Source organism: Rattus rattus, chromosome 2, assembly GCF_011064425.1.
Source record: "Rattus rattus isolate New Zealand chromosome 2, Rrattus_CSIRO_v1, whole genome shotgun sequence".
Classification (NCBI taxonomy): domain Eukaryota; kingdom Metazoa; phylum Chordata; class Mammalia; order Rodentia; family Muridae; genus Rattus; species Rattus rattus.
The window spans coordinates 60,877,077-60,889,893 of record NC_046155.1 but is presented as its reverse complement, the minus strand read 5'-3'; the positions used below and the strand labels follow the sequence as shown (position 1 = coordinate 60,889,893).

General features: G+C 43.4%; 1 protein-coding gene across 1 annotated transcript in view; it reads left to right on the top strand.

The window, feature by feature from the left end:
* The window catches only part of Acsl5 (acyl-CoA synthetase long chain family member 5), a 42,403-nt gene that overhangs the window by 17,408 nt on the left and 12,178 nt on the right, over positions 1–12,817 (top strand). Inside the window, exons 3-12 of the mRNA XM_032892336.1 lie at positions 1,168–1,276; positions 6,327–6,391; positions 6,500–6,601; positions 7,949–8,048; positions 8,949–9,127; positions 9,852–9,884; positions 9,967–10,018; positions 10,782–10,855; positions 11,587–11,664; positions 12,715–12,817. The exon at positions 12,715–12,817 is cut by the window's right edge and continues 32 nt beyond it. Coding sequence (XP_032748227.1) covers positions 1,168–1,276; positions 6,327–6,391; positions 6,500–6,601; positions 7,949–8,048; positions 8,949–9,127; positions 9,852–9,884; positions 9,967–10,018; positions 10,782–10,855; positions 11,587–11,664; positions 12,715–12,817 — 895 coding nt within the window. The remainder of the gene's footprint in view (positions 1–1,167; positions 1,277–6,326; positions 6,392–6,499; positions 6,602–7,948; positions 8,049–8,948; positions 9,128–9,851; positions 9,885–9,966; positions 10,019–10,781; positions 10,856–11,586; positions 11,665–12,714) is intronic.

The window sequence follows — 12,817 nt, the reverse complement described above, 5'->3', positions numbered from 1 at the left end:
CAACACATACACACATGCATGCAATAAGTAAATAAAAGCATTAATTTTTTTTAATTAAGCATGGAAGGAGGAGGTGCTCATGGTGCTATGCTCTGACTCCGCTGGGGGAACTGTTAGAAGCTGCTGTGTGTGTGGGAATTCAGTGGGGTAGCCACTGGCAATTACCCACAAACCTCTGGATTGTTCTTCACTCACACTCTGGTGGATTCAGGTCCCAGGGAAATTCTGCTTCCTCGGCCTCAAAAGGTAGTCCTGGTATGTAGGAGACAAAGGCCAGCATTCCTGAGGAACCTGTGAAGCCGGTTTCCCTCTGACAAAGGAGCCACTCACCCTTATCACTGGCAGAAGGAACAGGGCTGCCTGTAACACTTATCAGCACCTATTAGCATGCCAAAGCCCAAGCCAGAATCCCTGCAGGTGCCTAGTACAGGTTCCAACTGTGCGCTGCATGCTAGGGTCCTAGCTAGACTCCCTCCAGCTCTCGGGCTTCCTTCCGGTCACTAATCTTTCTTCTTAGAACCCCATTTGTATACGCTCTGTCTCTGTCTCTCTCCAGGTCCCTCCCTCCCTGTTCCTGATCTAATCCTCATACTCAGGTCCAATCTGATGACCATGGTCGCCTATTTGTCTCTCTGCTCTGGCTGCTTCCGGACGCCTCTGGTTGTTCTCACCCACAATAAAAGGAAAACCTTAGCCAGAAGATGGAGAAGTCGTGACCTCAGTTTATATAGATTCTGAGCTAAAAAAAAAAAGACAAGAAAGGAGGACTGGAGGGAGGGGAGAGGTGGGAATAGGAAGAGGCAGAGAGGGTAGGGGGTGGGTGTGGTCAGATGCCTGCGTGAAAGCTTCAAGGAACAATTTTAATTTTAAAAGTTGACTGAGGGGCTGGAGAGATGGCTCAGTGGTTAAGAGCGCTGACTGTTCTTCCAGAGGTCCTGAGTTCAATTCCCAGCACCCACATGGTGGCTCACAGCCATGGGATTCAATCCCTCTTCTGGTGTGTCTGAAGACAGCTATAATGTACTCATATATATTAAATTTAAAAAAAAAAAGTTGACTGAGGAAGATTATGTCCCGGTGACTTCAGAAGTCAGCAGTTATGGTATCTCAGCCCATGAAAGTTTTGGAGAGAGTGGAGAGAAACTCACACTGGGTCTTGTGTTCTAGGGAGGAGCACGGAGAGGCGCTTTCCAGAAGAACAATGACCTAATCCTTTATTACTTCTCAGACGCCAAGACGTTGTATGAAGTTTTCCAAAGAGGACTTGCTGTGTCTGGTAAGCCTGGTCACTTGGCCTTGTCTGAAAGAAACCCCAGTTGGCTTTGGCTCATCCTGGTCCTCCCTGACTGTCTTCTAAACCATAAAGAGCCTCAGGATATGGCAGAGACATAAACCACCATGTCAGAGTGAGGCCTGCTGGGAAGAGCTCAGAATTCAGTTCTTCCACATCAGGTTTCACTGCAAATGCTCTCTAAAAGGGTTCTCAACACAGAAGAAACCGCCTGCCCACACCTGAACCAGCGCTGTGTAGGCAGGCGTTTCCACACACACTACGTTTGTTCACAGAACATCTGTTGATAATATATCTCCTTGCAGTAAATGCATATAAACAACCTGAGTCAAGATTAATAGTGGAAACTTGGAGAAGTTCTAAGCTCTAGTTTGACCTCTGCATCAAGCTTCTAGTCATGCTGTCTTAATATCACATAGTCATCTGTGGCCTTGAGAAAACAAAACGAAATGAAACAAAACAAAACAAAACAAATGAAACACCCACGGGTTTTGTTAAGTTCCTTTGGAACAAATGAGGTTTTGAAGCTTTAGCGAGTCTCCTACTGTTGAGTCCATTGCTAGATGCCCAAGTTTCCTTTCCTAAGTGTCTGGCTTGCGACTCTCTGTATCCTTTATCTTGGGAGCAGCACTCTGCCTTGTGTCAGTTTGCTGGTGTGGCCTTTATCTCTTCCACCCTTTCAATGTATCATCGACCCTCAGGAAAAACTAACTGCGCAACGGCTACAACAGTTACCTATGCACTCTGCTAGCTAATTACTGTTACTCTCTATCTTAAAGACCAGGAATTGGAGACTCCAAGGTTCAAGAACACTTACAAGGTCCCAGAAGTACAAAGGTTTGGGGTTGTTACTTAAGCCTATACCTGTTAGGATGCAGTTTGATGATTCTGTTACGTAAATTGGTCAATATTGTAACTAAAATAGTTATTCCTCATTAGTAAAGATTTGTTTTTTAGCCTTTCCTTTGAAAATTAGTAGCACATTTTACATTTTGATTGTGTGCATTCATTGTACGTGATCCGACTACATAGGACACATTTGCGCAAGTATACAATGTAACATTTCCCCCATTCTCCCTAAAATAAAGTTCAGACATTAGTTCCTCACAAAACTAAACCACATGGTCCAGCTACAACTATTCCTGAATATTTACCCCAAAGGACTCCAATTCAGCTCATCACAGAGACATCAGGATAGCTAAGGTATGGAACCAACCTAGGTGTCTAGGAATAGAGGAATGGATTAAGGAAATGTGGTATATATAAATATGTATACATACATTTTATATATATCGTACATATACAATATACACTTTTTTCTTTGTATATTTTTTATTCAAGATAAGACAGTAAATGTCTAAAATGACTTGAGATATTAAAAATGTGGACTTCTTGTGAGAAAATTATAAGATAGGGCTGCAGGCATTTTCTCAACTAGTGATTGATAAAGGAGGGCCCACCTCATGATGGGCAGTGTCACCCCTGGGCTGAGAAAGCCACGATGGGCACAGTAAGCACCCTCCATGGCCTCTGTGTTGGCTCCTGCTTCTCTCCATATTCCTGTCTTGTGTGAGTTCCTGCCCTGACTCCCCTCGGTGGTTACCAGGATAAGTAAGTGAAAGAAACCCTTTTACCTCCAAGTTGCTTTTGGTCACGGCGTTTTGTCACAGTGATAGAAAACTTGATAAACTTACTTACTTTAAATTTGCACCATATTTTCCTCTTTTGTTCAGGGTAGATTTTTATTAACTGCCTGCCTGTGTTTATGCTCGACTATAGATAAGCCCTTAAGACCCAGTGTTTACAAAAAGACACACCTATTAATTTTGATTTTAAACTTAGAGCAGACTCCAGGGTTTGACTTTTAAAATGCAAATTAGATGCACAATACATTGCACAAATAGAGTTTATCAAACAATATAATTTTTTTGAGAAATTAGAAAAGAATGTAGGGTTTTTTGTGTGCAGGAAAATAAATGCCACTGGAAGTAATCATGTTACATGTCTCAAGTCAGTCCCAATAACACATGAGCCATGTTTTCTCTCTCTAGACTCTGTAGAGATATAGTCAGGTAAGGAAACTTTCCGTAGGATGTCTCCACAAGAGCCTGTGCATAGCACTTCTGGGTCTAAATCAGCACTTGTTTGAATTCCATGGAGATATCAGAAAGAAAATCAAACACTCAAGGCTTTACTTTTCTGGGGACTTGAGGTAGTGGATGACTAGAACTGAATTTCCTTGTGGTGTCCTGTCTGTAGAAGGTCTGTTAAACACCTAGACTATATGCTGGTTTTCAACTAAACCGAAGGCATTCTGTATGTCACATGTGACTGAGAAGAAGACATTTTATTCAGCGTCTTTTGAAAAATTTAAATAAATTAGAGTTCAAGTGGTAAGGTTGATATGGCTTATGAACGCAGGTGTTATCTGGGGTTGAATATATCAACCAGTCCTTTTGACTCCCAGACTTATCGGGGAATATTGGTTAAAACGTGTACTCTCTGGTTCAGCTTTTTTTTCCCTATTGAATCAGAATTCCAGAAAAACGAGACCTATTGATTCTTAGGACGCATTCAAAAGAGGGGTTCTGGGGATTCTGTATGCCCTTCAAACTACTTAGCTCTGGGTGTCCGTCTGGTTATGGCCTTGTTCTCACCTGCACTCTTGGAAAGTTGCCATGACTTAGAACCCAAGCAAGGCCGAGTTGAGTAAGTTAAACAAGGTAGGAGGTTGCAAACGAAAGCTGACGGAACATGGAGTTTAATGAGATCTGAGCTGTCGCCCTTTGGGCTAATTATTTGGCTTCTTGGCTAGCGTCCTCTGCTGCCAGTATTATTAATCAGGAACTAACGAGAAGGCGTGAGAGTCTCCTCCACATCCGTGGACTCTCCCTCTTATTAGACGAGCTTTGAATTGGTTCAGTCCAGGCCTTCATAGTTCTTATTACATCAGGGATGACAATAGCTGGGAAGAGCAGGCTTGTGCCTGCTGGGGCACATGCATTCAATCAACAGCAGCTGTCATTAAAGACTAATTGCAGGACAAAAGCGCTCTCTGGAGGGCCCAGGGATCAGTGGCTGTGGTCAATGGGCAGATCAGGACCTGCGCACTCCAGGGAATATTTGCCTGAAGTTTTACTTCTGGGCCTTTCCTGTAGCGGTTTGAGCAGGAAGTGGTGGAGTTCCTCTTAGCCATTGTCCTCGGTCATTGTTCTTATCTCCCTAATGGAAGTGGCTATCTCTTCCCTGCTGGAAGTAGCTCTCTCTTTCCTGCTTCTCTTCTTCCTTCATCACACAATCGAGACTCACGTGTTTGCCTTTGGCTCTCAGCTGTGATTCCCTTGGCAAAGCCCTGAATTCCTCTCAGCATTTGTCTGAGCCCTTGGACTCTTCACTCGTTCATTCGTGTCTATTTCTGTTGAGGGTGCTGAGGGCTGACCCCAGAGCCTGGTACATGCCAGGTCCATTTCTACCGCTGAGCCACACTCCCAGAATCCCCAGACTTTGTTCTGATTTTAAGGTAGGCCAAGTGGTTTAGAGGTTTATAAGTTGAATTCTCTTGCTGTCCAGTGTAAGACGCAAATTGGGGAACTATTGAAGGCGAACATGTTCTTTTCTGAGGCTGCACATCTTAGAAGACAGGCTCACAGAAACGAGTACGTGTACAGCTGACCCATGGGAATAGATAAAAATACAACAACGTGGGAAAGATCCATTTTCGTTAATTGTTAAAATAGATGAAAGTAATAACTTTCCAAATCTATAAAGCCAGAAATCCATTTTAAACAACACTGTTTACATCTGTGAGAGTGTGTTACAACTCAATTGTGTGAACAAAAGTAACTGTTTACAACGGTTTGGCCAAGGCACTCAGAGCCGAGTGTCAAGGTCCCCGCCCCTTCCGCCTTAGTTTGCTTCCTATGGTTGTGATCAAAGTCATGGCCAGAAGTAACTGGGGAAGGTAGGGGTGGTTTGACTTAACACTTCCTTTTCCTAGTTGGTTACTGAGGCAAGTCAGGGCTGGACCTCGAGCAGGAAGCAAAGATAAGAACGGTGGAGGTGTGCGGCTTGCCTGCCTGGGTATTAATGCACCCCAGGCCCACCTGCTTGGGAGTGGCACCACGCACAGTGGGGGCAAAACTATCTACCCCTCTTATTTCACACTAACGCACACTGAGGAAATACTCTAAATTGAAATGGTAAATTTGATAATATTTGCCATAGCATTATTTAGAGGGAGTGAGGCGCTTGAAACCACTGTATAGATCCACAATGAAGTAAAGTCGAGGACTGTAGATGGCTGTTCAAATTCCACAGAGAAAAAATAGCATGGCAATGTTTATAACAAATTGGGGGAGGAAGCACCAAATTCTTCTGTTTATTCCAAATATGGGCATGGGCATATATGTACAAAACCACAGATAAGAACAATGGGAGGAAATAGTATTATGAATGTTGTCAAAAGAATGATGATGATTCATATTTTGATTTTATATCATTAGCATATTTTTATTACAGAGATGCTCATTTTTTTCTCTGTCTCTCATTTAATACAGGCTGTTATTTTATTATTTTATTTTTTAAGATGTATTTATTTCATGTATGTGAGTACACTGTCACTGTCTTCGGACACACCGGAAGAGGGCACGGGATCCCATTACAGATGGTTGTGAGCCACCATATGGTTGCTGGGATTTGAACTCAGGTCCTCTGGAAAAGCAGTCAGTGCTCTTAACTGCTGAGCCATCTCTCCAGCCCCAGGCTATTTGTTTTTATGTGTGCAGCTAATTCATGTCACTTGGGCTTGTACACATTGGTGGCCTGAATGCCCATCTTATCATGATAGCTATGGCATCGGTACTGTCTTGTACTATTTCCTAAATGTTTGCCCTTGGATTTCATGGACACCCGAGAAATGCAGATCCTTGCTAGGTTTAGCCTCGGTGTCTGGGCCTTTTCTGGGTGCTCTTCTCTCTTCTCTGGTCCAAATGATTCGCAGCTAGAATTGATTTGCTTCCAATGTTTTGTGCTTTAGACAATGGACCTTGCTTGGGATACAGAAAGCCGAACCAGCCCTACAAGTGGATATCCTACAAGCAGGCAAGTCAAGCTCATGCTTAGGAAATGCCTTTGCTTGTGTGCCAGGAGCTGCTTTGGCCTTGCTTGGATTTTGACCTCTTCTCCCTGACCCCCTATCCTCTCTCCTAGGTGTCTGATCGAGCAGAGTACCTGGGCTCCTGTCTTTTGCATAAAGGATACAAGCCATCGCAGGACCAATTTATTGGCATCTTTGCTCAAAATAGGCCAGAGGTACCGTGTCGAAGCTAAGTGAATTGATGTCCTCCAGTACAGCATTCTGACCCTTGCTGATGATTTTCCCAAGCCATATAAAGATTCCACTCTTTTAGTTCAAAAGAGCCAGGCTTCCGAGGCTCCTTAAATCTCTGCTGAGTGTCTGCTGCTCTAGCCTGTGTAGTTGGACTTCAGTGTGGATCATTTTAAGTCACTCTGATCTTCGTATGTGGAAAAATAAAGACATTATGAGGGATGGCTCCATAAAATCTCGAAGGTGCTGGAGAACGAGATGAATCGGTGTTAGAATTAGACTTTGTATTTGACCTAATAAACCAGCGCGGCCGTAGCTGTTGAGCCTGGCCGTCACCGTCTTTCCATGGTGAGCTCAAAGTAGATACCACACACTAGGATGGTTGGAAATAATCTTACGCCCAAGTTCCGCTATCCTTAAAAAGAGACTTTGCGGGCCCTTTGCATTTGTTAGAGACATTGCTCTAGTTAGGTTTTTAAATTAAGTCCTGAAAAGTACTATGCACCCCAGTGTGGGAGCTACAGTAAGAAAAAGTGACTTTATTTGGCCTAAGACTGATACATCAAATCCAGGGTGTCAGTCAGTCTTCCAGGACTACCATAGTGATGTAGATGTAGGTGCCCACAGGAGACTTTCTCCTGATGTATCTCCTATGATCTGCAGGTGGCTATCTTTTCACTATGCCTCTCCCTCTGTCCTTACTCTGAGCACATACATCCCAGGTATCTTCTTCATCTCTGGATTATGGTCATATTCTTATGTTCATATTTAACCTTACATCCTATTGAGGATTACAGTTTCAACATGAATAGGGTAGGGACACAGATCAATCTGTAAGACGACGTAGTCCACCGGTTATGAGCGATGTTTCTTTGTGACACTCCTCATGCTTGTGTAAGGGCACAGCGGCCATGGCTTTTTTGCTTTGTTCATTTCCATTGTATTCAGATTTTTTTTATCTCAAATATTAGCAATCCTTGGAAGTTCTGTCTAGCTTCCTCAGCTTCCTTGGACCAGATACTCTTGACCTCTACTCCTGAAAGGGGTCTCTGCCTCTCGTAGTCTCTACAATGCTTTCCACATCTCTTATGGGTGAAATGATCACTCTTTTCTTCTGTGTGCTGGTCTACCTTGGCTTTATGGTTATTTTTGTGCATATCTTAACTTAGTTATTTAAATGCCCCTTATAGCAGGCTAAGTGATAATCTCTATGGCCATTCCTAAAGGTTTAAAAAAGTAAGCATACTCAGTAAGTATTCGTTAGTTGAATATCTGAATCAAAGCTCTTCAAAGTCAACTTCTGGTACTTAACTTGAACTTTTTCTCTGCAGTGGGTCATCTCCGAGTTAGCCTGTTACACATATTCCATGGTAGCTGTCCCCCTGTATGACACACTGGGAGCAGAAGCCATCATCTATGTCATCAACAGAGGTAACGTTTTCGCTATTACTTTTTAATTTTATTCTTTCTCAATGACGAATAATGCTTCAGTTTTCTTTATTTCCTTTTTCTTACATTTCTGATATTATAGTATTTAGAATGTCATTTACACAGAAACTACAAAAATCCCCGTGACAAAGGTACGCTTAGATAAGAGGTCCGGCAAACTTAAGATGGCATGGGCTAGTTTAGAGGCCAGACTACTTTGAATACACGGAATACAAGTCTGCATGCTATGGGCCTGCCTGAGTCACAGTGTAAGCATAGGGACCATTTCCTACTCCTCTGAAAGCTTGAACACTTAATTCAGTCCATGCAAGCAATATGCACCAATAGGCCTGTAAATATACAGAACACTGGCACTGTTAGAGAAAGGAGACCAAGTTCAACTGGCAGCAGCGTCCTTTCAGTCACCTGAGGGAGTGTCTTTTGTCTCTGCATTGTAGGCTGAGTAGCTTTGTTTGAATAGTAGATACTACAGAAACGATGACATTGAGAATCATAAACCATCTGCCTTCTAAAGATTCCATTTGCACTCGCCTTCCTCAACTGCTCCCCGCTCTGCAGAACAGCGGTACAAATATACCCAGGAGACAGTATTGGATGAGTTTTCTTAAACAAAAGGATTCACGAAGTTCTAGACACTAAAATTGTCAGCAACATTAGAAAATAAAAGGGCTGGCATTCCAGCTACACTCATCGTTTTTCCTTTTCCCTTTTTATAATCAGTAGAGCATTTCCGTTTGAACTCTGTAAACCTTATTTCCAGATGCAGTCTCATTCAGGAACCTACTGGCTTTGACATTTAATACCCACCCCATTTTTTTTCCCCAAAGAGCCATGCATTTAACAGAATAGGGTGGTGACCTCTGACTCGGTTTCTGCTTTTAGCTGATATCTCCGTCGTGATCTGTGATACACCCCAAAAAGCAACAATGCTGATAGAAAATGTGGAAAAGGACCTTACCCCAGGCCTGAAGACAGTCATCCTCATGGACCCTTTTGATGATGACCTGATGAAACGAGGAGAGAAGTGTGGCATTGAGATGTTGTCCCTGCATGACGCTGAGGTGAGAGTCAAAGCCAGCGTGCCGTGAGGTAGGCGGTTTATCACATGAGTGGGACACAGGCCATCCCCACGGAAGCAGAGGGCTGCTGTTATTCGAGGAGAGTGTACGTGAACCAGACTCTGAAACCTGAAGACAAGTACAAAACTCATGACAGAGGTGGACAGACTTCCTTGGCTAGCTGTATACCCTTCTGGGTATAGAATGAATGGATGGAGAACCCCAAGGATGTTTATGAATCTGGATCCTGATGCAGCTTGCCCGAGTTATTCACCTGTTACAAGCTACATCTCTCCCTAGCTACACATGGAAGATTAAAGTGTTCCTAATCTCACAGATATGGTGGCAAGGGTTAAATGAATTTGTGTGTGTGTGTGTGTGTGTGTGTGTGTGTGAATTGCTCAGGAAAGTGACTAGCGTAGCATACATCCTGGCATAGTCATGGTATATCATCCAAGAAAGAAAGGTTTAATTATGATCTTTGATGACGGGACCTTAAGAAAATGATAAATTTGAGACCTACTTCCTTTAGATTAACATTCTGGAGAAACTTTCTGCCTTTCTCTGATGCTTCCATTGTTTATCATTATTGGCTTATGGGCTAACTCCAGGTTGGAAATTGGGAGGTTGAGAACAGGGGAAGGAAGAGCTGACTGTCAGGTCTGTCTGTCCACCCTCAATGACTCTTTTTTGTTTCTTTGTTGTTTTTTATTTCCTGTGCTCTTAGAATCTAGGCAAAGAGAACTTCAAAAAACCAGTGGTAAGTGTTCTTCCTGAATTTGAGCTTTGTATAGTCCACTCTTGGTTCACCGCAGACTAACATCCTTGTGCTCCTCCTCCAGCCTCCGAACCCAGAGGATCTAAGTGTTATCTGTTTCACCAGTGGAACTACAGGTCAGTGCCTGTGACAACTTGACAGAGCTCCCAGGGAGCTAGAACATACCATGCTGCTACCCTGTCCCTGCATGCTCACAACCTGAGCCATTTATGAATGGGTTCCCAGATAGAAAAACACGAGCATAAGGCAACAGACCCCTGAATACAAATGGTAGCATCTGCATGCTGTGGATGCTAGGAGTCTTACAGATGGGGTCCAAGTGTCACCTTTTCCTCTACCCTTCTACAGCTTCAATCAGATGTACCATGGGGACAGTTTCATAGAATGTACCATTGGGATGGTTTAATGAATGTACCACTGGGATGGTTTCAGTCAGGGTAACTCAGTGTTGGTTCTCCACAAGATGCCTATGTTTCAACATTTAGTAGATGGTTTACTTATATTTGTTGTGGACTATTCCAGTATGCCCGGTTTATAAATTTCATAGCAACATTGTTGCAAGATCTTAGGTATAAAGTCTTAAACATGTGAACAGCACAAGAAGAGTTTATTTGTAACTTTCTGTTTTACTGTTATCATCTGAGATGCTGCCTGTGTTATAAGTTAAGGCAGAGGTCAGTAACACAGAAAGTGGGAGAATTTCTGGGGGGGGGCATGAATCAATTACGAGCAGAGGCATGAATGCCTACAGAAAGGTCCAGTCAACAGGACAACTTTTGTCTCTAGAACAGAACCAAACTGAATTTAGCGTCCTTCAAGGTCAAAAGTTACAGATTAGCCATGCTAAGGACCTTTCTCTTCACCTCTGCTTTCCCACAGGTGACCCCAAAGGAGCTATGCTGACCCATCAAAATATCGTTTCAAACATGGCTGCTTTCCTCAAATTTCTGGAGGTCAGTGGTCAGTCAAAAAAGAGGCTCTTGCTAAAATGTGACTTGGCTTTAAGCTTTTTTTAGGAGGAACATGGTTAAAGTTTATTTTTCTCATCACTGTGATAAAACGCCTGACGTAGGTGATTTCTAGGGGAGGGTTACTTGACTTAAAGTTTGCAGAGTGACATGATGCCAGGCAGCTCCATTGTGAGGCCTGTGTAACTGGGATTTCTTCATATATTGGTGGATCAAGAACCAGCAGACAGGGAATGGGGTTGGGGTACAACACCTCCAGATCCACCCCAAGTAACCCCTTTCCTCCAGTGAGGCTCCACCTTGTAAAAGTTCTGTAACCCCAGAGGACAGTCGGACCACCTGGGGACAAAGTGGCTAAACACAGGAGCCCGTAGGGCGTTTGGCATGTAAACCAATAACAAGCATGGAAAACACTGAGATAGTCTTTAGGACTGCATGTCAAGCCTCAGTGTTTCAGGACCGCTGCACTGAATGGTTACAGGATACATCAGATCGTGAAATACATTAAGTGCCCAGGGAGGTGTTTGCGTGCTATGCATTTTAGGAATCTAAAGATGATGCCAAAATATCAAGTTTTTTCTCTACACTATTACTCTCAGTTAGATGGGACGGTTTCAGTCAGACAGGCTTAATCAAAAGGGAGAAGGGGAGTTTTAAAATCTCTATTGGAAGAGAAACTTAAGACCAATCCACTGTTGTTTGTCCCCGGTCTCCAGCCTATCTTCCAGCCCACCCCTGAGGATGTGAGCATATCCTACCTTCCCTTGGCCCATATGTTTGAGAGGCTTGTCCAGGTGAGTGTCCTGTGTGCCTAGCAGGTAGGAAAGGGGGTTCCTAACTTGCTGGCTGCACATTTATTCAAAATCCAGGGATGTAAAACATCCCTAGTCCATTCTGTACAGAATCAAGCACAGACATACCACACTCCCTTGGTCTCTCTGAGTCATGGCTTACAGCGGTTCATCGAGTAAGTCTGAATACCTAAGGAGGTTAGTGCTTGCTCTTGACGTCACAGAGCTCTTATTGTCTGTTTTCTCTTAATCCGGAGCGGACTCACCAGACATTTTTACTTATATATTGATTAGCATTTTGAGAGGATCCAGGGTTAGAGAAAGTGCCTTCAGTGGGGCAGTAAGGGGAAACATTTGATCCAGCTATCCCCAGGGAGCAATTTTACATATCACTTGAGTGTGTAAGGTGGTATTGCCAAACACAGTGTGTGTGTCCCTTCTTGGAGTGGTCTCCAAAATTTCCAGCCATTCCAAAGCTAATTTGAGGATGAATGAAGCACTAATATTTCAATACCACAGATGCTGTGGGAAAGAGGTCTTTTCACGCCCTCGCTCCGCACCGAGTATCTCTTCATCCAGTACATGCTTGGTTGATGTACAAAATGCCACATTGCTACTAATAAAACTTTACACATATTTTAGTATTTCTCAAATTGGGACAATCTTAATTGAAGGCATGTTTTTTAATTTAATTTATTTATTTATTGTTTTTATTTTTTATTTTAACTGGCTGCAATTTTTTTTAGTGCACAAGATGCGTGCTTCTCATGAAGGATGGTATCTTGGATAGGCTGGGACAGATCTGTGGCAGAGCCTGAGGGCGGGACCCACAGCGTCACAGTCTGTTATCTGTCTTGCCACTTCGACAGTAATCCGTTTTCATCCTTCCTGGGGGAGCCTCTCAGAGACTGACTTGGGTATTTGGATCGGCAGGAAGCAGGTGTTTTGCAGAAGGACACACCTGCCGATTTCCGGTTTCTCTCTCATGTCCATCAGAGGTAGGACAGCCTACACTGACCCAGGCACTGAGCCTCATCCTCCATCTTCTTCCAGGGTGTCATATTTTCCTGTGGAGGCAAAATTGGGTTCTTCCAAGGAGATATCCGGTTGCTACCTGATGACATGAAGGCTTTGAAACCCACAGTGTTTCCCACAG